The following is a 23,497-nucleotide window of genomic DNA, read 5'->3' as shown; positions in this document are numbered from 1 at the left end:
TTTTGATTTGTTTAACACTTTTTTGGTTACTACATGATTCCATATGTGTAATATCATAGTTTTGATGTCTTCACTTTTATTCTACAATGTAGAAAATAGTAAAAGAAAAAATAAGAAAACCCCTTAAATTAGTAGGTGTGTCTAAACTTTTGACTGGTACTGTATACGTTATTATGTCACAGCTCTCTAGCACTTGTATCATTATTAGGATAAAATGATTGCGTAACCAAACACAATAAAAGTGTATAAAAAAAGGAAAGATCTAGTAAGAGAGACAAATGGACCACAGGCATGAGGAGCTGTATGAGGAATGAAGTTTAATGGGCTTATGGTCCTTCAAACAGTTCAGAGTTTAAACAGTTAGATGGTTATATAGGACAACGAAAACAACCAGCGCCACTTGTGTTGTCATAAACCACTTAGAACGTTATACAAACCATTCCTCAACGTTATACAAACCACCCGGGCTTATCACAGATCTGTTATTTCTGACACATATTATTGGTGACCAGAGTCATATAAAGATATACTGTTGGGGACTTTCTTTCACCAGAATTCGATTTTGGTTTAAATTTGGGCAAGCATTGGACTATATACCCTATATCTTCAATGCCCTGCTCACACCTTCCAAGGGGATTTAGTGAGGAGTTACTCATTTTTCTCTGTCCTTTCTCTCTCCTTTTTCTCTCTCCATCTCATCACTCGTTTCTCTCTGTTAGTTAACTGAGATCAGTGTTACTTTGCTGGTAAAGTAATAGTGATCTCAGTCTGAGTTATTGACACAATGTCTGTATAGCAGTCTCTCTCCGGCCCTGACTGACACACTCACTCACTCACTCACTCACTCACTCACTCACTCACTCACTCACTCACTCACTCACTCACTCACTCACTCACTCACTCTCTGGCCCTGGGACAATCACAGATTCAGAGATGCTGGGTGACTGACTGATGGACAGACACACAAAGTGCTGGTGGGTGGTGGACAGACAGACAGACATATTGAGACAGACAGAGAGACAGTGGTAAAGAAAGGCCTGGTCCTATGTTGCCCCATGACAGGGAGAGAGGGGGGCAACAGGTGTGTTGTGGCAAGGGCTGCCATTCCTATTGGTCTGCCGTCAACAAATGGGAGTGCTACCCTGAAGCATATGTCACAGAGTGCTAGTTGTGGAGGCAGCCAATCGCTTCCCTATGTATATCCTGAGAAAGGGAGAGAGAAATATATTGCTAATATTGATAACACAATACTTATACTTATATCTTTAATCTGCAATTTTTTTTACCACATTTACCTGGTTGTTGTATAAAAACAGATTGCTGCCATTAGGAAACAGTCAGGTGGTGGTGGCCAAATAGTAGGCTACTTCATTATCATTACTAAGACAAACTGCATCTCATTATCTCTGCTGGTAGCTAATATATCCTGTACTTCTCTGTAATATATATACACTACCATTCAAAAGTTTGGGGTTACTTAGAAATGCACCGGCGCCTCCCACTCCTCTTTCTATTCTGGTTAGAGCCAGTTTGCGCTGTTCTGTGAAGGGAGTAGTACAGAGCGTTGTACGAGATCTTCAGTTTCCTGGTAATTTCTCGCATGGAATAGTCTTCATTTCTCAGAACATGAATAGACTGATGAGTTTCAGAAGAAAGTTATTTGTTTCTGGCCATTTTGAGCCTGTAATCGAACCCACAAATGCTGATGCTCCAGATACTCAACTAGTCTAATAAAGAAGGCCAGTTTTATTGCTTCTTTAATTAGAACAACAGTTTTCAGCTGTGCTAACATAATTGCAAAAGGGTTTTATAATTATCAATAAGCCTTTTAAAATGATAAACTTGGATTAGCTAACACAACATGCCATTGGAACACAGGAGTGACGGTTGCTGATAATGGGCCTCTGTACGCCTATGTAGATATTCCATAAAAAATCAGCCGTTTCCAGCTACAATAGTCATTTACAACATTAACATTGTCTACACTGTATTTCTGATCAATTTGACGTTATTTTAATGGACAAAAAATTTGCTTTTCTTTCAAAAACAAAGACATTTCTAAGTGACCCCAAACTTTTGAACGGTTGTGTGTGTGTGTGTGTGTGTGTGTGTGTGTGTGTGTGTGTGTGTGTGTGTGTGTGTGTGTGTGTGTGTGTGTGTGTGTGTGTGTGTGTGTGTGTGTGTGTGTGTGTGTCTTACCCCACTCCCAGTGTGAGAAGGTGTGAGACCAGCAGTGAGGGGATGAGGACCATGAGGACGTCGGAGGAGAACAGTCCTCTCTTCATCACCTCACTCTTCCTTACACTCAGGGAGCCTGACTGCTGCTTCGGGTGCTGGAACACAAACTCCCTGGGGGAGCGAGAGAGATGGGGGGAAGGGAAACAAGGGAGATGAAGATAGAAAGAGATTTAGAGAGATCAGGAGAAATGGGAACATAGATAGAAAGAAGGAAGAGAATGAGAGAGGGGGAAGACATAAATTAAACATTTTGTTTTGTCTTGTTCTTCAAGACAAAACCAAGATGGCGTAGCAGTCGGACGTGTCTTTGTTTGTCCTGTCCCGTGTAAATAGTCTTCGTATTTTTCGTATACATTTCGTATATATTTTAATTTCACTTTCCATCTAGGAACTGAATATACATTCCTACATTCCGCCTCACCCAATGTGGTACGGACCTGCTATTTTTTTATACTTTAGAACCGTAACCCCAATCAGAAGCTAGCCAGATAACTAGCTACTAGCTAGTAGTCAGTTAGCCACTGCTGCGGTCTTCACCCTCAACTCGGACACAGCCAGCTTCAATACCGGGCCAATACCTGCCAGTCTGCAAGCGCGATATCAACCCAGAGCATATAGGACTGCTTTTTCTCTACCACATCACCGGATTCCTGACGCAAGCTCTGGACAATTACACCGTATCATCACAGCTAGCTAGCTGCAACCGAGTGGCTACTACTGGCTAACACCTCTGTCCCGAAGCAAGCACCAGTTAGCCTTGAGCTAGCCTCGAGCTAGGCCCATCTGCCGGCTAGCTGAAGAGGTCTACCAGCGAATTCTTGGGCTACAATACCAGCTACAAGCTAATTTAGCCATTTCTTTGCCGCTGCTAGTAGCTTTTACCTTCTGCACAGACACCAGCCCTGTTATTAGCCTGGATATTACTCACCAATTTACCAGCATCGGACTGTCTCTCGACAACAACGCCGGATTCCTGCCGTAATCCCTGAGCCACTGCTTCTGATCCTCACAGCTAGCTTGCGGCTAGCGCAGCTAGCGCCACTGCCACGAAGCTAGCACCAGTTAGCAAACACAATTCTACAATTCACAACCTCTCTTTCGCCATCGCCATCTGGCTTGGATTCTCTGTCGACACAACCACGTCTGAGCAGACCCCCTCCGTCTGAGCAGACCACCCCCCTGGACACTATGATCACTTGGCTACATAGCTGATGCATGCTTGACTGTCCATTAATTCACGGTACTCCATTCTGTTTATTTGTGTTTTATCTGTCGGCTCTGTGCTTTAACTCAGGATCTGTGTGTAGTTAATCCGACCCTCTCTGCCTAGTCGTCGCCATTTTTACCTGTTGTTGCTGTGTTAGACTAGCACCCTGTTATTGCTGCTGTTATCTTACCTGTTGTTTTAGCTAGCTCTCCCAATCAAGACCTGCAATCACTTTATGCCTTATTGTATGTCTCTCTCAAATATCAATATGCCTTGCATACTGTTGTTCAGGCTAGCTATCATTGTTTTGGTTTGCAATGGACCCTGTAGTTCCACTCTCCGTACCTCTGATACCTCCTTGGTCCCACCCCCCACACATGCGGTGACCTCACCCATTGAGACCAGCATGTCCAGAGATACAACCTCTCTTATCATCACCCAGTGCCTGGGCTTGCCTCCGCTGTACCCACGCCCCATAAATCTGCTCCTTTTATTCTTTGTCCCCAACGCTCTAGGCGACCAGTTTTGATAGCCTTTAGCCGCACCCTCATCCTACTACTCCTCTGTTCCTCGGGTGATGTGGAGGTAAACCCAGGCCCTGCATGTCCCCAGTCACCCTCATTTGTTGACTTCTGTGATCGAAAAAGCCTTGGCCTCATGCATGTCAACATCAGAAGCCTCCTCCCTAAGTTTGCCTTACTCACCGCTTTAGCACACTCTGCCAACCCTGATGTCCTTGCCGTGTCCGAATCCTGGCTTAGGAAGGCCACCAAAAATTCTGAGATTTCCATACCCAACTATAACACTTTCCGTCAAGATAGAACTGCCAAAGGGGGAGGAGTTGCAATCTACTGCAGAGATAGCCTGCAAAGTTCTGTCATACTTTCCAGGTCTATGCCCAAACAGTTCGAACTTCTAATTTTAAAAATTAATCTCTCCAGAAATAAGTCTCTCACTGTTGCCGCCTGCTACCGACCCCCCTCAGCTCCCAGCTGTGCCCTGGACACCATCTGTGAATTGATCGCTCCCCATCTAGCTTCAGAGTTTGTTCTGTTAGGTGACCTAAACTGGGATATGCTTAACACCCCGGCAGTCCTACAATCCAAGCTTGATGCCCTCAATCTCACACAAATCATCAAGGAACCCACCAGGTACAACCCTAAATCCGTAAACATGGGCACCCTAATAGACATTATCCTGACCAACCTGCCCTCCAAATACACCTCTGCTGTCTTCAATCAAGATCTCAGCGATCACTGCCTCATTGCCTGTATCCGCCACGGGTCCGCGGTCAAACGACCACCCCTCATCACTGTCAAACGCTCCCTAAAACACTTCTGCGAGCAGGCCTTTCTAATCGACCTGGCCCGGGTACCCTGGAAGGATATTGACCTCATCCCGTCAGTTGAGGATGCCTGGTCATTCTTTAAATGTTACTTCCTCACCATATTAGACAAGCACGCTCCGTTCAAAAAATGCAGAACCAAGAACAGATATAGCCCTTGGTTCACTCCAGACCTGACTGCCCTCGACCAGCACAAAAACATCCTGTGGCGAACTGCAATAGCATCGAAGAGCCCCCGCGATATGCAACTGTTCAGGGAAGTCAGGAACCAATACACGCAGTCAGTCAGGAAAGCAAAGGCCAGCTTTTTCAAGCAGAAATTTGCATCCTGTAGCTCTAACTCCAAAAAGTTCTGGGATACTGTAAAGTCCATGGAGAACAAGAGCACCTCCTCCCAGTTGCCCACTGCACTGAGGCTAGGTAACACGGTCACCACCGATAAATCCGTGATAATCGAAGACTTCAACAAGCATTTCTCAATGGCTGGCCATGCCTTCCTCCTGGCGACTCCAACCTTGGCCAACAGCCCCGCCCCCCCCGCTGCTACTCGCCCAAGCCTCCCCAGCTTCTCCTTTACCCAAATCCAGATAGCAGATGTTCTGAAAGAGCTGGAAAACCTGGACCCATACAAATCAGCTGGGCTTGACAATCTGGACCCCCTATTTCTGAAACTGTCCGCCGCCATTGTCGCACCCCCTATCACCAGCCTGTTCAACCTCTCCTTCGTATCATCTGAGATCCCCAAGGATTGGAAAGCTGCCGCGGTCATCCCCCTCTTCAAAGGGGGAGACACCCTGGACCCAAACTGTTACAGACCTATATCCATCCTGCCCTGCCTATCTAAGGTCTTCGAAAGCCAAGTCAACAAACAGATCACTGACCATCTCGAATCCCACCGTACCTTCTCCGCTGTGCAATCCGGTTTCCGAGCCGGTCATGGGTGCACCTCAGCCACGCTCAAGGTACTAAACGATATCATAACCGCCATCGATAAAAGACATTACTGTGCAGCCGTCTTCATCGACCTGGCCAAGGCTTTCGACTCTGTCAATCACCATATTCTTATCGGCAGACTCAGTAGCCTCGGTTTTTCTAATGACTGCCTTGCCTGGTTCACCAACTACTTTGCAGACAGAGTTCAGTGTGTCAAATCGGAGGGCATGTTGTCCGGTCCTCTGGCAGTCTCTATGGGGGTACCACAGGGTTCAATTCTCGGGCCGACTCTTTTCTCTGTATACATCAATGATGTTGCTCTTGCTGCGGGCGATTCCCTGATCCACCTCTACGCAGACGACACCATTCTATATACTTCCGGCCCTTCCTTGGACACTGTGCTATCTAACCTCCAAACGAGCTTCAATGCCATACAACACTCCTTCCGTGGCCTCCAACTGCTCTTAAACGCTAGTAAAACCAAATGCATGCTTTTCAACCGTTCGCTGCCTGCACCCGCACGCCCGACTAGCATCACCACCCTGGACGGTTCCAACCTAGAATATGTGGACATCTATAAGTACCTAGGTGTCTGGCTAGACTGCAAACTCTCCTTCCAGACTCATATCAAACATCTCCAATCCAAAATCAAAGCAAGAATCGGCTTTCTATTCCGCAACAAAGCCTCCTTCACTCACGCCGCCAAACTTACCCTAGTAAAACTGACTATCCTACCGATCCTCGACTTCGGCGATGTCATCTACAAAATAGCTTCCAATACTCTACTCAGCAAACTGGATGCAGTTTATCACAGTGCCATTCGTTTTGTTACTAAAGCACCTTATACGACCCACCACTGCGACCTGTATGCCCTAGTCGGCTGGCCCTCGCTACATGTTCGTCGTCAGACCCACTGGCTCCAGGTCATCTACAAGGCTATGCTAGGTAAAGTGCCGCCTTATCTCAGTTCACTGGTCACGATGGCTACACCCACCCGCAACACGCGCTCCAGCAGGTGTATCTCACTGATCATCCCTAAAGCCAAAACCTCATTTGGACGCCTTTCCTTCCAGTTCTCTGCTGCCTGCGACTGGAACGAATTGCAAAAATCTCTGAAGTTGGAGACTTTTATCTCCCTCAACAACTTTAAAAATCTGCTATCCGAGCAGCTAACCGATCGCTGCAGCTGTACATAGTCCATCTGTAAACTACCCACCCAATTTACCTACCTCACCCCCCATACTGCTTTTATTTATTTACTTTTCTGCTCTTTTGCACACCAGTATCTCTTCTTGCACATGATCATCTGATGATTTATCACTCCAGTGTTAATCTGCTAAATAGTAATTATTCGATGTATTGCCTACCTCATGCCTTTTGCACACATTGTATATAGATTCTCTTTTTTTTCTACCATGTTATTGACTTGTTTATTGTTTACTCCATGTGTAACTCTGTGTTGTCTGTTCACACTGCTATGCTTTATCTTGGCCAGGTCGCAGTTGCAAATGAGAACTTGTTCTCAACTAGCCTACCTGGTTAAATAAAGGTGAAATAAAATAAAATTAAAAAGATAAAAGGAGATTTCTCAGGAGAAATTCTGTAGTCTCATACCATGAAGAGAAACATACCTTCATGACTGTAAAAGACTATCATATGTCATGTTCAGATGTAATGGAGAGATATCATCTGTCAGGTTTCAATGCTATTGTACACAGTTTTATTCATTATGTATTCAAATAATAACTACATTCCCTCTAGCACATCCACAGGCCCCCCGTGATTCAGTGCTTGTTCTAAGCAGCCAAGTACTGTGTGTATGTTAGTTAATGTGTTCACATTGCAACTGGTCAAGGAAGGTCAATGAAATTAGGATGAATTACAGTGAAAATCAATTTGGAGTCATTCCAATTATATGCGTAGGTTCTTACTTTGGTGGAAGGTTCTCAGGCCGACTGGACCAGTCCCATACCCACTCAGAAGTCAATCCCCTCTCCCCTTCTTCTTCGGACTGAGACGGGAGAAGAAAGGGAAAGTTAATTTTCATTTAATAAGTACATTTGCCATCATGAAAACACTGACTTGTGTGGTGTTAAAGCTATCTAATAGCAAAGGCTTGCTACTGCTACAGTAAAATATGTGATGTGAATGTTACGTGTGTTTGTTTAGTACCTGTATGGTAACACAGTCTGTACTGCTGCTGCCTTCACTGTGGGGAGGGGAAGCAACAGTCTGTGGAGGAGTCACCACCTGTGGAGGACTGAACACAGAGAGCAAGTCAACAGGACTTCTCAGTAACAAAGCACACACACACACACACACACACACACACACACACACACACACACACACACACACACACACACACACACACACACACACACACACACACACACACACACACACACACACACACACACACACACACACACACACACACACACGCACAGAGTGGGAGAGGGAGACAGAGAAAGAAAGAGGGAGAGAGTGCAAGAGGGGCATAATGCTTGTCTTATTTCTGTTGGTGTAGGCTACTAACCTGTCATTACTCTTCTCAGCTACTAACCTGTCATTACTCCTCCCAGCTACCAACCTGTCATTACTCTTCTCAGCTACTAACCTGTCATTACTCTTCTCAGCTACTAACCTGTCATTACTCCTCTCAGCTACTAACCTGTCATTACTCTTCTCAGCTACTAACCTGTCATTACTCCTCTCAGCTACTAACCTGTCATTACTCCTCCCAGCTACTAACCTGTCATTACTCCTCCCATCTACTAACCTGTCATTACTCTTCTCAGCTACTAACCTGTCATTACTCCTCTCAGCTACTAACCTGTCATTACTCTTCTCAGCTACTAACCTGTCATTACTCCTCTCTCAGCTACTAACCTGTCGTTACTCCTCTCAGCTACTAACCTGTCATTACTCCTCTCAGCTACTAACCTGTCATTACTCCTCTCAGCTACTAACCTGTCATTACTCTTCTCAGCTACTAACCTGTCATTACTCCTCTCTCAGCTACTAACCTGTCGTTACTCCTCTCAGCTACTAACCTGTCATTACTCCTCCCAGCTACTAACCTGTCATTACTCCTCCCATCTACTAACCTGTCTTTACTCTTCTCAGCTACTAACCTGTCATTACTACTCTCTCAGCTACTAACTTGTCATTACTCTTCTCAGCTACTAACCTGTCATTACTCCTCTCAGCTACTAACCTGTCATTACTACTCTCTCAGCTACTAACTTGTCATTACTCTTCTCAGCTACTAACCTGTCATTACTCCTCTCAGCTACTAACCTGTCATTACTCCTCTCAGCTACTAACCTGTCGTTACTCCTCTCAGCTACTAACCTGTCATTACTCCTCCCAGCTACTAACCTGTCATTACTCCTCCCATCTACTAACCTGTCTTTACTCTTCTCAGCTACTAACCTGTCATTACTACTCTCTCAGCTACTAACTTGTCATTACTCTTCTCAGCTACTAACCTGTCATTACTCTTCTCAGCTACTAACCTGTCATTACTCCTCTCAGCTACTAACCTGTCATTACTCCTCTCAGCTACTAACCTGTCATTACTCCTCTCAGCTACTAACCTGTCATTACTCCTCTCAGCTACTAACCTGTCATTACTCCTCTCAGCTACTAACCTGTCATTACTCTTCTCAGCTACTAACCTGTCATTACTCCTCTCAGCTACTAACCTGTCATTACTCCTCTCAGCTACTAACCTGTCATTACTCCTCTCAGCTACTAACCTGTCATTACTCCTCTCTCAGCTACTAACCTGTCATTACTCCTCCCATCTACTAACCTGTCATTACTCTTCTCAGCTACTAACCTGTCATTACTCCTCTCAGCTACTAACCTGTCATTACTCTTCTCAGCTACTTACCTGTCATTACTCCTCTCTCAGCTACTAACCTGTCGTTACTCCTCTCAGCTACTAACCTGTCATTACTCCTCTCAGCTACTAACCTGTCATTACTCCTCTCAGCTACTAACCTGTCATTACTCTTCTCAGCTACTAACCTGTCATTACTCCTCTCTCAGCTACTAACCTGTCGTTACTCCTCTCAGCTACTAACCTGTCATTACTCCTCCCAGCTACTAACCTGTCATTACTCCTCCCATCTACTAACCTGTCTTTACTCTTCTCAGCTACTAACCTGTCATTACTACTCTCTCAGCTACTAACTTGTCATTACTCTTCTCAGCTACTAACCTGTCATTACTCCTCTCAGCTACTAACCTGTCATTACTACTCTCTCAGCTACTAACTTGTCATTACTCTTCTCAGCTACTAACCTGTCATTACTCCTCTCAGCTACTAACCTGTCATTACTCCTCTCAGCTACTAACCTGTCGTTACTCCTCTCAGCTACTAACCTGTCATTACTCCTCCCAGCTACTAACCTGTCATTACTCCTCCCATCTACTAATCTGTCTTTACTCTTCTCCCCTACTAACCTGTCATTACTACTCTCTCAGCTACTAACTTGTCATTACTCTTCTCAGCTACTAACCTGTCATTACTCTTCTCAGCTACTAACCTGTCATTACTCCTCTCAGCTACTAACCTGTCATTACTCCTCTCAGCTACTAACCTGTCATTACTCCTCTCAGCTACTAACCTGTCATTACTCCTCTCAGCTACTAACCTGTCATTACTCCTCTCAGCTACTAACCTGTCATTACTCTTCTCAGCTACTAACCTGTCATTACTCCTCTCAGCTACTAACCTGTCATTACTCCTCTCAGCTACTAACCTGTCATTACTCCTCTCAGCTACTAACCTGTCATTACTCCTCTCTCAGCTACTAACCTGTCATTACTCCTCTCAGCTACTAACCTGTCATTACTCCTCTCAGCTACTAACCTGTCATTACTCCTCTCAGCTACTAACCTGTCATTACTCCTCTCAGCTACTAACCTGTCATTACTCTTCTCAGCTACTAACCTGTCATTACTCCTCTCAGCTACTAACCTGTCATTACTCCTCTCTCAGCTACTAACCTGTCATTACTCCTCTCAGCTACCAACCTGTCATTACTTTTCTCTCAGCTACTAACCTGTCATTACTCCTCTCAGCTACTAACCTGTCATTACTCCTCTCTCAGCTACTAACCTGTCATTACTCCTCTCAGCTACTAACCTGTCATTACTCCTCTCTCAGCTACTAACCTGTCATTACTCCTCTCAGCTACCAACCTGTCATTACTCTTCTCTCAGCTACTAACCTGTCATTACTCCTCTCAGCTACTAACCTGTCATTACTCCTCTCTCAGCTACTAACCTGTCATTACTCCTCTCAGCTACTAACCTGTCATTACTCTTCTCAGCTACTAACCTGTCATTACTTTTCTCAGCTACTAACCTGTCATTACTCTTCTCAGCTACTAACCTGTCATTACTCCTCTCAGCTACTAACCTGTCATTACTCCTCTCTCAGCTACTAACCTGTCATTACTCCTCTCAGCTACCAACCTGTCATTACTCTTCTCTCAGCTACTAACCTGTCATTACTCCTCTCAGCTACTAACCTGTCATTACTCCTCTCTCAGCTACTAACCTGTCATTACTCCTCTCAGCTACTAACCTGTCATTACTCCTCTCTCAGCTACTAACCTGTCATTACTCCTCTCAGCTACCAACCTGTCATTACTCTTCTCTCAGCTACTAACCTGTCATTACTCCTCTCTCAGCTACTAACCTGTCATTACTCCTCTCTCAGCTACCAACCTGTCATTACTCCTCTCAGCTACTAACCTGTCTTTACTCCTCTCTCAGCTACTAACCTGTCATTACCCTTCTCAGCTACTAACCTGTCATTACTCTTCTCAGCTACTAACCTGTCGTTACTCCTCTCTCAGCTACTAACCTGTCATTACTCCTCTCTCAGCTACCAACCTGTCATTACTCCTCTCTCAGCTACTAACCTGTCATCTCCTTTCTCAGCTACTAACCTGGCATTACTCCTCTCAGCTACTAACCTGTCTTTACTCCTCTCTCATCTACTAACTTGTCATTACTCCTCTCTCAGCTACTAACCTGTCATTACTCCTCTCTCAGCTACTAACCTGTCATTACTCCTCTCTCAGCTACCAACCTGTCATTACTCCTCTCTCAGCTACTAACCTGTCATTACTCCTCTCTCAGCTACTAACCTGTCATTACTCCTCTCTCAGCTACCAACCTGTCATTACTCCTCTCAGCTACTAACCTGTCATTACTCTTCTCAGCTACTAACCTGTCATTACTCCTCTCAGCTACTAACCTGTCATTACTCTTCTCAGCTACTAACCTGTCATTACTCTTCTCAGCTACTAACCTGTCGTTACTCCTCTCTCAGCTACTAACCTGTCATTACTCTTCTCAGCTACTAACCTGTCGTTACTCCTCTCTCAGCTACTAACCTGGCAATACTCCTCTCTCAGCTACTAACCTGTCATCTCCTTTCTCAGCTACTAACCTGGCATTACTCCTCTCAGCTACTAACCTGTCTTTACTCCTCTCTCATCTACTAACTTGTCATTACTCCTCTCTCAGCTACTAACCTGTCATTACTCCTCTCAGCTACTAACCTGTCATTACTCCGCTCAGCTACTAACCTGTCTTTACTCTTCTCAGCTACTAACCTGTCATTACTCCTCTCAGCTACTAACCTGTCATTACTCCTCTCAGCTACTAACCTGTCATTACTCCTCTCAGCTACTAACCTGTCTTTACTCTTCTCAGCTACTAACCTGTCATTACTCTTCTCAGCTACTAACCTGTCATTACTCCTCTCAGCTACTAACCTGTCATTACTCCTCTCAGCTACTAACCTGTCTTTACTCTTCTCAGCTACTAACCTGTCATTACTCCTCTCAGCTACTAACCTGTCATTACTCCTCCCATCTACTAACCTGTCATTACTCCTCCCAGCTACTAACCTGTCATTACTCCTCTCAGCTACTAACCTGTCATTACTCCTCTCAGCTACCAACCTGTCATTACTCCACTCTCAGCTACTAACCTGTCTTTACTCCTCTCTCAGCTACTAACCTGTCTTTACTCTCGAGCTGTGCCTCTAGCAGGATCCTCTGTAGCTCCCCCTGCAGGGCCCAGGAGGCTGGGTCCTGCTCTTGTCCTGTCAGACTCTCCCTGCTGCTCACCGCTGATAGCAGCTCCTCCAGCTCCACCCACGAGTCTGTGTGTGTGTGTGTGTGTGTGTGTGTGTGTGTGTGTGTGTGTGTGTGTGTGTGTGTGTGTGTGTGTGTGTGTGTGTGTGTGTGTGTGTGTGTGTGTGTGTGTGTGTGTGTGTGTGTGTGTGTGTGTGTGTGTGTGTGTTTGTGTTTGAGAGAGAGAGACAGAGACAGAGACATGCAACCTGTCAGCAATGTTGCAAACTGAGAGCTGAGCTAATTCTGGAACATTATATAGTTTACTTTTCAGTTAATCTTATTCAATCGTATTCAATCTCCCGGAATAACTTTACTAAAGCCCCATTCTGGAAGACTGTAGGCTAAACCAGGAGGGTTTGGCAACCGCCTATCAGCCAGCAGCCATGCAAGTGAGGGACACAGCATGAGCACACTAAAAATAGACAAATAAGTCTATTTGCACTCCAGGACATTTACAGCACGCTATGTCACAGAAAGGCCCAGAAGACCATGAAGGACCTCAGCCACCTGAGCCATGGCCTGTTCACCTCGCTACCATCTAGAAGGCAGAGACAGTACAGGTGCATCAAAGCTGGGACCAAGAGACTGAAAAATTCTATGCCATCAGATTGTTAAATAGTCACCACTAGCCAGCCTGCTCCCAGTACCCTGCCCTGAACTTAGTCACTGTTTCTAGCCGGCTACCATCCATGTCCTCCACCCTGCACCTTAGAGACTGCTGCCCTATGTACAGTTGAAGTCGGAAGTTTACATACACTTAGGTTGGAGTCATTAAAACTTGTTTTTCAACCACTCCACAAATTTCTTGTTAACAAACTATAGTTTTGGCAAGTCTGTTAGGACATTTACTTTGTGCATGACACAAGTAATTTTTAGAACAATTGTTTACAGACAGATTATTTCACTCTATCACAATTCCAGTGGGTCAAACGTTTACATTCACTAAGTTGACCTTGCCTTTAAACAGCTTGGAAAATTCCAGAAAATTATGTCATGGCTTTAGAAGCTTCTGAGAGGCTAATTGACATCATTTGAGTCAATTGGAGGTGTATCTGTGGATGTATTTCAAGGCCTACCTTCAAACTCAGTGCCTCTTTGCTTGACATCATGGGAAAATAAAATGAAATCAGCCAAGACCTCCGAAAAAGTATTGTAGACCTCCACAAGTCTGGTTCATCCTTGGGAGCAATTTCCAAATGCCTGAAGGTACCACGTTCATCTGTACAAACAATAGTACGCAAGTATAAACACCATGGGACCATGCAGCCGTCATACCGCTCAGGAAGGAGACGCGTTCTGTCTTCTAGAGATGAACGTACTTTGGTGTGAAAAGTGCAAATCAATCCCAGAACTACAGCAAAGGACCTTGTGAAGATGCTGGAGGAAACAGGTACAAAAGTATCTATATCCACAGTAAAACAAGTCCTATATCGACATGACCTGAAAGGCCGCTTAGCAAGGAAGAAGCTACTGCTCCAAAACCGCCATAAAAAAAGCTAGACTACGGTGTGCAACTGCACATGAGGACAAGATTGTACTTTTTGGAGAAATGTCCTCTGGTCTGATGAAACAAAAATAGAACTGTTTGGCCATAATGACCATCGTTATGTTTGGGGGAAAAAGGTGGAGGCTTGCAAGCCGAAGAACACCATCCCAACCGTGAAGCTCGGGGGTGGCAGCATCATGTTGTGGGGGTATTTTGCTGCAGGAGGGTCTGGTGCACTTCACAAAATAGATGGCGTCATGGGGAGTGAAAATTATGTGGACATATTGAAGCAACATCTCAAGACAAAAGTCAGAAAGTTAAAGCTTGGTCGCAAATGGGTCTTCCAACTGGACAATTACCCCAAGCATACTTCCAAAGTTGTGGCAAAATGGAGTAAGGACAACAAAGTCAAGGTATTGGAGTGGCCATCACAAAGCCCTGACCTCAATCCTATAGAAAATGTGTGGGCAGAACTGATAAAGCGTGTGCGAGCAAGGAGTTCTACAAACCTGAGTCAATTACACCAGCTCTGTCAGGAGGAATGGGCCAAAATTCACCCAATTTATTGTGGGAAGCTTGTGGAAGGCTACCTGAAACGTTTGACCCAAGTTAAACAATTTAAAAGGCAATGCTACCAAATACTAATTGAGTGTATGTAAACTTCTGACCCACTGGGAATGTGATGAAAGAAATAAAAGCTGAAATAATTTATTCACTCTGTTATTCTGACATTTCACTATTTTAAAATGAAGCGAATCCTAAATGACCTAAGACAGTGAATTTTTACTTGGATTAAATGTCAGGAATTGTGAAAAACTGAGTTTAAATGTATTTGGCTAAGGTGTATGTAAACTTCCGGGTCACTTATACATTTCCTTGTTCTTGAAAGAAAAGCATTTTTTTTGTCCATTTAAATAACATCAAATTGATCAGAAATATAGTGTAGACATTGTTAATGTTGTAAATGACTATTGCAGCTGGAAACGGCGGATTTTTTACGGAATATCTACAAAGGCGTACAGAGGACAATTATCAGCAATCATCATTCCTTTGTTCCAGTGGCACGTTGTGTTAGCTAATCGAAGTTTATAATTTTAAAAGGATAGTTGATCATTAGAAAACAGCTGAAAACCGTTGTTCTGATTAAAGAAGCAATAAAACTGGCCTTCTTTAGACTAGTTGAGTATCTGGAGCATCAGCATGTGTGGGTTCGATTACAGGCTCAAAATGGCCAGAAACAAATATTTTTCTTCTGAAACTCGTGAGTCTATTCTTGTTCTGAGAAATGAAGGCTATTCCATGCAAGAAATTGCCAAGAAACTGAAGATCTCGTACAACGCTGTGTACTACTCCCTTCACAGAGCGGCACGAGCTGGCTCTAACCAGAATAGAAAGAGGAGTGGGAGGCCCCGGTGCACAACTGAGCAAGAGGACAAGTACATTAGAGTGTCTAGTTTGAGAAACAGACACCTCACAAGTCCTCAATTGGCAGCTTCATTAGATAGTACCCGCAAAACACCAGTCTCAACGTCAACAGTGAAGAGGCGACTCCAGGATGCTGACCTTCTAGGCGGAGTTGCAATGAAAAATCAATATCTCAGACTGGCCAATAAAAATAAAAGATTAAGATGGGCAAAAGAACACAGACACTGGACAGAGGAACTCTGCCTAGAAGGCCAGCATCCTGGAGTCGCCTCTTCACTGTTGATGTTGAGACTGGACAGAGGAACTCTGCCTGGAAGGCCAGCATCCTGGAGCCACCTCTTCACTGTTGACGTTGAGACTGGACAGAGGAACTCTGCCTAGAAAGCCAGCATCCTGGAGTCGCCTCTTCACTGTTGACGTTGAGACTGGACAAAGGAACTCTGCCTAGAAGGCCAGCATCCTGGAGTCACCTCTTCACTGTTGACGTTGAGACTGGACAGAGGAACTCTGCCTAGAAGGCCAGCATCCTGGAGTCACCTCTTCACTGTTGACGTTGAGACTGGTGTTTTGCGGGTACTATATTTCTTCATTTTTTAATTTACATTTTTTGGATTTGCTTGTGTTGTTTTCTATTGTTAGGTATACTAACATAAGCATTTGTATAGCTTTGTAAAACTATAAATGACCAACCACCCAGCTGTTGAGTAGTTAGAAGGTCTATTTCCCTGCTTTCAAAGGAGCCAGCTAGTAGTTCCTGGAGACTTCCAGCGATTCAAATCAAATCAAATTTGCTTCCTAAAAAAACAGGTGTAGACTAACAGTGAAATGCTTACTTACAGGCCCTTCCTAACAATGCAGAGAGAGAAAAAGATAAATAATAGAGAAATAGTATGTGATCAGTCAAAAGAGGTGGTGCAAAAAGGGTCAATGCAGATATTCCAGGAAGCTATTGGTTAATGATTTAACTAACTATTTAGCAGTCTTATGGCTTGGGGGTAGAAGCTGTTCTGGGTGCTGTTGGTTCTAGACTTGGTGCATTGGTACCGCTTGCCGTGCGGTAGCAGAGAGAACAGTCTATGACTTGTGTGTCTGGAGTCTTTGACCATTTTTAGAGCCTTCCTCTGACACCGTCTGGTATATACTGTAGGTCTTGTAGCACCTTGCGGTCGGATGCTAAGCAGTTGCCATATCAAGTGGCGATGCAGCCAGTCAAGATGCTCTCAATCGTGGAGCTGTTGAACTTTCTGAGGATCTGAGAGTCCATGCCAAATACTTTTCAGATTCCTGAGGGGCTAATTGCGCAAAGCTAACAATATGCTACCTTCAACTTCCTTCAAACTACACACAAAGACATAAAAATGGTATCCATGACTTTGTCTGACTCTGGGTAAGTAGGAAAAAAGGCTTAACTCACAAAATTGCAAAGTTTTCCTTTAAACATCTTTATAGTTATGAGAGAAACGATTTAACCAATCAGAAGTGCGCAAATGATTTAGGTCCCGCCTTTGATTGACAGCTCAATCATTTTCAATCTCGAGAAAGCCCTGCAGAGGATGTGCCATTTTAGACAGCAAAATAGCGAGTATAACCTAGATATTGTTGGTATGTTTGAAGTGGAGGGAGAACATGTGTCTAGAAGGAGATTTCAGCTGAGAAAGTTTAATATTTTCAGTCAGGTAATTGGTTATGGGAGGAGGATTGGAGGGAAAGAGAGAGGAGTTTGAAAATAGTGAGGATGAGTTCGAATCTGTTGAAGCTTGCAACCACAAGGGAGAGGGTATGTCGAGGAAGATTTTTGTCAAGTTCAAACAGAGTGAGCCGGAAACCAGTTCGAGTTCTGGAAGTGAAATGAAAGGGGTAGAAGGTGTTGTGAGGAGCTCGGAGCCCGAGCCTTACATTGATGGTTGATAAAGATACTCTTGGTCCCGTGGGAATTAGACTTTTGAAGAGGGTGGAACCAGGCTGATTGGCTGATCCATGGGTGATTTCAGGTTGGGTGGAAAAGATGGTGGGTGCTGTTGAGTCGATGAAGGTAACCCAAAGTGGTCTTGTGATGTTTGTTTGGGTTTCTTCAGATCAGAGGGAGGAGGCACTCCATGCGACGCAACTTGGATCAAGATCTGTTTTTTGCTTTGCTCTTAGGAACAGGGCACGGTTGAAAGGAGTGATTTCTGGGGTAGCATTACGTGTGGAGGTGGAGCATTTGAAGTTGAAGATTCCTGGTGTTTGTGACGCCCACCGTTTGGTGTGACGCAGACGCGGTGGTGAGCGTGGTGAAACAGAGGAGTCACTGTCAGTCCTTTTGAGTTTTGAGTCAGAGTCTTTACCTGACAAGGTCATGTTAGAATATATCAATTATCCTGTTAGAGTGTTTGTGGCGAATCCACTGCGCTGTTTCAGGTGCAACGTTTATGGTCATGTCATAGCTGTGTGCAGGAGGGAGATTCCAAGATGTGGGAAGTGTGCAGGAAGGCATGGGATAGAGGACTGTGTAGTTTTGGTGGATAAAGTTGTGTGTCAGCTGTAGGGTTGCACATGTTGCTGGGGATCGGAAGTGTCCAGTGCGAGAGAGGCATGTTGAGGTGGCTAGAGTCAGAGTAGTGCAGAAGTTGTCATATGCTGAGGCAGTGAAAAAAGTAGAGGAGGATGGGTCAATAGTCAGGGATTCTGAGAGGATCCCTGTGAATAGTAGATCTGTGCCAGCAGAGAGGGATAGACCAATGAGTGACATATGCTTCAGTAAGGTTGGCTTCTTAGCATTCATAGCAATGGTTATCAACTGTACCACAGAAATGGAACGTGAATCACAGAAAATAGATGTTGTGGAGCCAGCTGCAGAGAAGTACTTGGTGGTACGAGATTTGACTTCAGAAGAGTTACAGAGTGCGTTGAGTGGTAGTGTCCCGTCCTCTCAGGACATTGGCCTGGGGTAGGATCAGATATGGTTAAAGTAGTGGAACTATTTGGGGTTTTAGGCTGGGTTTCTGTACAACACTTTGGGACATCAGCTGATGTAAGAAGGGCTTCATAAATACATTTGATTTATTGATTGGAATAAGTAACAGGTTTTAATTAGTATAGGGTTAGTAGGTAGGGTAATACAATATATATATATACATATCACCTGGAGTGCTTTTCCAACAGTCTTGAAGGAGTTCCCTCATATGCTGAGGACTTGTTGGCTGCTTTGCCTTCACTGCATTCCAACTCATCTCAAACCATCTCAATCGGGTTAAGGTCGGGAGATTGTGGGGCCAGGTCATCTGATGCAGCACTCCATCACTCTCCTTTTTGGTCAAATATCCCTTATACAGCCTGGAGATGTGTTGGGTCATTGTCCTGTTGAAAAGCAAATGATAGTCCCACAAAGCGCAAACCGGATGGGATGGCGTATCGCTGCAGAATGCTGTGGTAGCCATGCTGGTTAAGTGTGCCTTGAATTCTAAATAAATCACAGACAGTGTCACCAGCAAAGCACCACCACGTCATCACACCTCGTCCTCCTTGCTTCACGGTGGGAACCACACATGTGGAGATCATCCGTTCACCTACTCTGCGTCTCACAAAGACGTGGCGGTTGGAACCAAAAATCTCACATTTGGACTCATCAGACCAAAGGACGGATTTCCACTGGTTTAATGTCCATTGCTAGTGTTTCTTAGCCCAAGCAAGTCTCTTTTTCTTATTAGTGTCCTTTAGTAGTGGTTTCTTTGCAGCAAATCGACCATGTTGAGATGTGTCTGTTACTTGAAATCTGTGAAGCATTTATTTGGGCTGCAATCTGAGGTGCAGTTCACTCTAATTAACTTGTCTTCTGCAGCAGAGGTAACTCTGGGTCTTCCTTTCCTTTGGCAGTCCTCATGAGAGCTAGTTTCATCAAAGCGCTTGATGGTTTTTGTGACTGCACTTGAAGAAACGTTCAAAGTTCTTGAAATTTTCCACATTAACTGACCTTCATGTCTTAAAGTAATGATGGACTGTCATTTCTCTATGCTTATTTGAGCTACTTTGAAGAATCTCAAATATAAAATATATTTTGATTTGTTTAAATAATGTTGGGTTACTACATGATTCCTTATGTGTTATTTCATTGTTTTGTGGTTTCACTATTATTCTACAGTGTAGAAAATAGTAAAAATAAAGAAAAACCCTGGAATGAGTAGGTGTGTCCAAACTTTTGACTGGTACTGTATATATTACTATATATATTATTGTATATATTAATTAATATAAAATAAAACAATCCTGGTTCCCCTTTCCCATCTTTTATCACAAAGTGTAATGGATCTATACTACAGTTAATTTGGGGCTCGTCCTGAGGCTGGTTGAATGAGTTTGTGGACCATTAACTTATTAAGTAAAATTTTTCACAAATTAAGCTACTGTGTTTGCGTCGCGTTACTGGGCCAATGCTAACTTCAAGACCCTAGTGAGGACCACAAGCCCACAGATGAGCTTCCCTGAGACGATTTCTGACGGTTTGTGCAGAAATTCTTCAGTTGTAGAAACCCACAGTTTCATCAGTTATCAGGGTGGCTGGTCTCAGACGATCCCGCAGTTGATAAAGCCAGATATGGAGGTCCTGGGCTGCCGTGGTTACACATGGTCTGCGGTTGTGAAGCCAGTTGGACGTACTGCCAAATTCTCTAAAACAACTCCGGCAACAGCTGTGGTGGACATTCCTGCAGTCAGCATACCAATTGCATGCTCCCTCAAAACTTGAGTCATCTGTGGCATTGTGTTGTGACAAAACTGCACATTTTAGAGTGCCGTTTTATTGTCCTCAGCACAAGGTGCACCTGTGTAATGATCATCCCATTTAATCAGCTTCTTGATATGCCACACCTGTCAGATGGATGGATTGTCTTGGCAAAGAAGAAATGCTCACTAACAAGGATATAACCAATGTGTGCACAGCATTTGAGAGAAATAAGCTTTTTGTGCACATGGAAAATTGCTGAGATCTTTTATTTCAGCATGGGACCAACACTTGTTGCATTTCTATTTTTGTTCAGTACATTTAGGTCATCTGGTAGACTCGCGTCACTGGGCAGTTCGCGGCTGGATTTCCCTTTGTAATCTGTGATAGTTTGCAAGCCCTGCCACATCCGACAAGTGTCAGGGCCGGCGTAGTAGGATTCGATATTAGTCCTGCATTGACGTTTGCAAGTTTGATGACTCGTCGGAGGTCGTAGCGGGATTTGTTATAAGAGTCCGGATTAGCGGCAGCTCTAGCCTTTAGCTCAGTGCGGATGTTTCCTGTAATCCATGGCTTCTGGTTGGGATATGTATGTACGGTCACTGTGGGGAAGACGTCGTCATAGCACTAATTGAAAAAGCCGGTGATGTGGTAAACTCCTCAATGTTATTGGATGAATCCCGGAACATATTCCAGTCTGTGCTAACGAAGTTCTATATTGAATTGATCTGATGATATACCGGTGATTATTGATATTAGATGGGTGCACCTGAGGTATTGAAATACTAATAGACTATTTACCCGGGATATGGACATTTATCTAGGCCTATTGTGAACATTGTTTATTGTGTGAATCACGTTGTGAATTGTATATATTTTATTATGATAACAACTACAACTATATTCCTTAAAATGCATTTAGCACTTATCTTTAAACCTACTGGTCTCTGGTCTTTAACATGATAATCTCATCACTGCTCCCTCTGAAACTAGTCTGTTGCATTGTTTGAGTGTTCCATGATAAGCACATACAACACATGCACACGGACAAACACAACACACACTAACACACACAAACAAACAGGGCCAAGCACTGACAGAGTGCCCTGACAGAGTGCCCTGGCAGAGTGCCCTGACAGAGTGCCCTGACAGAGTGCCCTGGCAGAGTGCCCTGACAGAGTGCCCTGACAGAGTGCCCTGGCAGAGTGCCCTGGCAGAGTGCCCTGGCAGAATGCCCTGACAGAGGGCCCTGACAGAGTGCCCTGACAGAGTGCCCTGGCAGAGTGCCCTGGCAGAATGCCCTGACAGAGGGCCCTGACAGAGTGCCCTGACAGAGTGCCCTGACAGAGTGCCCTGGCAGAGTGCCCTGGCAGAGTGCCCTGGCAGAGTGCCTTGACAGAGTGCCCTGACAGAGTGCCCTGTCAGAGTGCCCTGTCAGAGTGCCCTGGCAGAGTGCCCTGACAGAATGCCCTGACAGATTGCCCTGGCATAGTGCCCTGACAGAGTGCCGCCTGCTTACATAAGATCTTATTTCTGTATGAGATGATCCACCCTCTCCTCTCTCCTATCTCATTATCTCTCTCTCTGGAATGCATGTATGCAAACATCATCAACACTCATCCCCTCTGTTTGTCTCTTCCCCTTTTTTATTTTTTAAGGAAGTGATTTTTTTTTAAGGAAGTGAGAGATCATGTTAACAGCAACAGTGGAGAGGGCATATGAATAGAGGAGAGGGTGGAGAAGAGAGCACAGAGGGGAAACTGTGCTGTTGCCCTAGTTTTCCTCCAAGAGAGAGTTATGACATAATCACTGGCTGCCAGCCTGCTGTTTCTCTCTCTCTTTCTCTCTCTGTGGCCTTGACCATGTTGCACTGCAGCAATACCCAATGCCTGTCAATCGTCCAGTATCCATCCATAGAATTAGTGCCAATCAGGTTTATGTAATGTCTGTTAATATAGGCCTAGTTCTTGAAAAACAAAGCACAAATGTGTTGTTGTGCTCGTTCCAAAGCTTTGCGTTAAAGTCCTAGATATTATGGCTTTATAAATCTGTTTACGGTTCAACCATGTTCAATGTACTATTCCCATCTGTGTATGAGTTGTGTATACATTGACAGCTGGACAACACCTCCCATGTACTGTAGAGGCTATAAGCAAACTGTACAATGAGCTATAAGCCTCAGGGAAATCTCCCGGGTTTAATTGGCTTAGGGAGATAGAAAAAGGTGAGTCATGAAATCTGTTTACACAATGACATGTCAGTTGCAACAGCTCCAAATGGGTGTGCTAACGTTTCTCCCCTAACCTGCCCTTTTAGTCCACGCTATCCATGCATTCTGTCATGGTTAATGATTATGTAAGTGTCGTGTGTGAATTAAGTAAAATGTAGCAAACAACCTTCTTCTAATGAAAGAGGTCAATGTTCATATATCATTAATTGATTGTTACTAACAATTAAACGTTATAGGCCTGAGGATGAACATAATCATTTATACATCAATACTGTTCTTTTCCTGATGGACCCCTTTTGGAATTATTTTTAAAGAATGTAACCTAGAAAAACACTTGGACATAGTTAATCCCTATGGTAAACACAGAGAAAGAGTCATCCTAGGGCAGTAACAAGGCTTTTAGAAACATTTGATAGTAACATACAAATCAATCATCATTGACCCGACTTTGCATTGACCCAAAAACAATAAATAATTTTTTATACATTGACACAAAGTAACCACCCCGGCCAGCTCAGTCCCCCAAACCCTTACCGTACAAGCCGTCATCTGGAGTCTGCGAACCTGACAGAGACATGTTAGTGGCCGAAGGATGATTTAAATTCAGAAAGAGAGATTCTCACACTGACAAACACGAGCAATGAGGAGAAAACTGTATTCTAAACTGCCTTTCTTCATTCACTGTTGTTATGGTAGCACGTAGACTGTGATGATCAGAGCGCGCTAATCCACCAGCACTCCCTCCCTACCCACGTGCAGAGC

The 23,497-nt window shown here is 44.3% G+C and overlaps 1 protein-coding gene across 2 annotated transcripts; it reads right to left on the bottom strand.

Moving 5' to 3' along the window:
* Positions 1 to 299: 299 nt before the first annotated feature.
* On the bottom strand, positions 300 to 23,497 carry LOC139557953 (BCL2/adenovirus E1B 19 kDa protein-interacting protein 3-like). 2 transcript variants are annotated; one of them, XM_071373354.1, is made up of 7 exons: positions 23,270 to 23,497; positions 18,931 to 19,145; positions 12,777 to 12,921; positions 7,896 to 7,983; positions 7,655 to 7,734; positions 2,200 to 2,349; positions 300 to 1,203 (listed from the first exon to the last, which is right to left on the bottom strand). In XM_071373354.1, exons 2-7 carry the CDS (start codon positions 19,139 to 19,141, stop codon positions 1,155 to 1,157), a joined length of 723 nt encoding a protein of 240 aa, XP_071229455.1. In that variant the 5' UTR covers positions 19,142 to 19,145; positions 23,270 to 23,497; the 3' UTR covers positions 300 to 1,154. The 2 variants fall into 2 exon arrangements, with proteins under 2 accessions (XP_071229455.1, XP_071229531.1); XM_071373430.1 differs by lacking the exon at positions 18,931 to 19,145.

This window comes from Salvelinus alpinus, chromosome 1 (genome assembly GCF_045679555.1).
Source record: "Salvelinus alpinus chromosome 1, SLU_Salpinus.1, whole genome shotgun sequence".
Taxonomy (NCBI): domain Eukaryota; kingdom Metazoa; phylum Chordata; class Actinopteri; order Salmoniformes; family Salmonidae; genus Salvelinus; species Salvelinus alpinus.
This window is presented reverse-complemented; position numbering and strand designations above follow the sequence as displayed.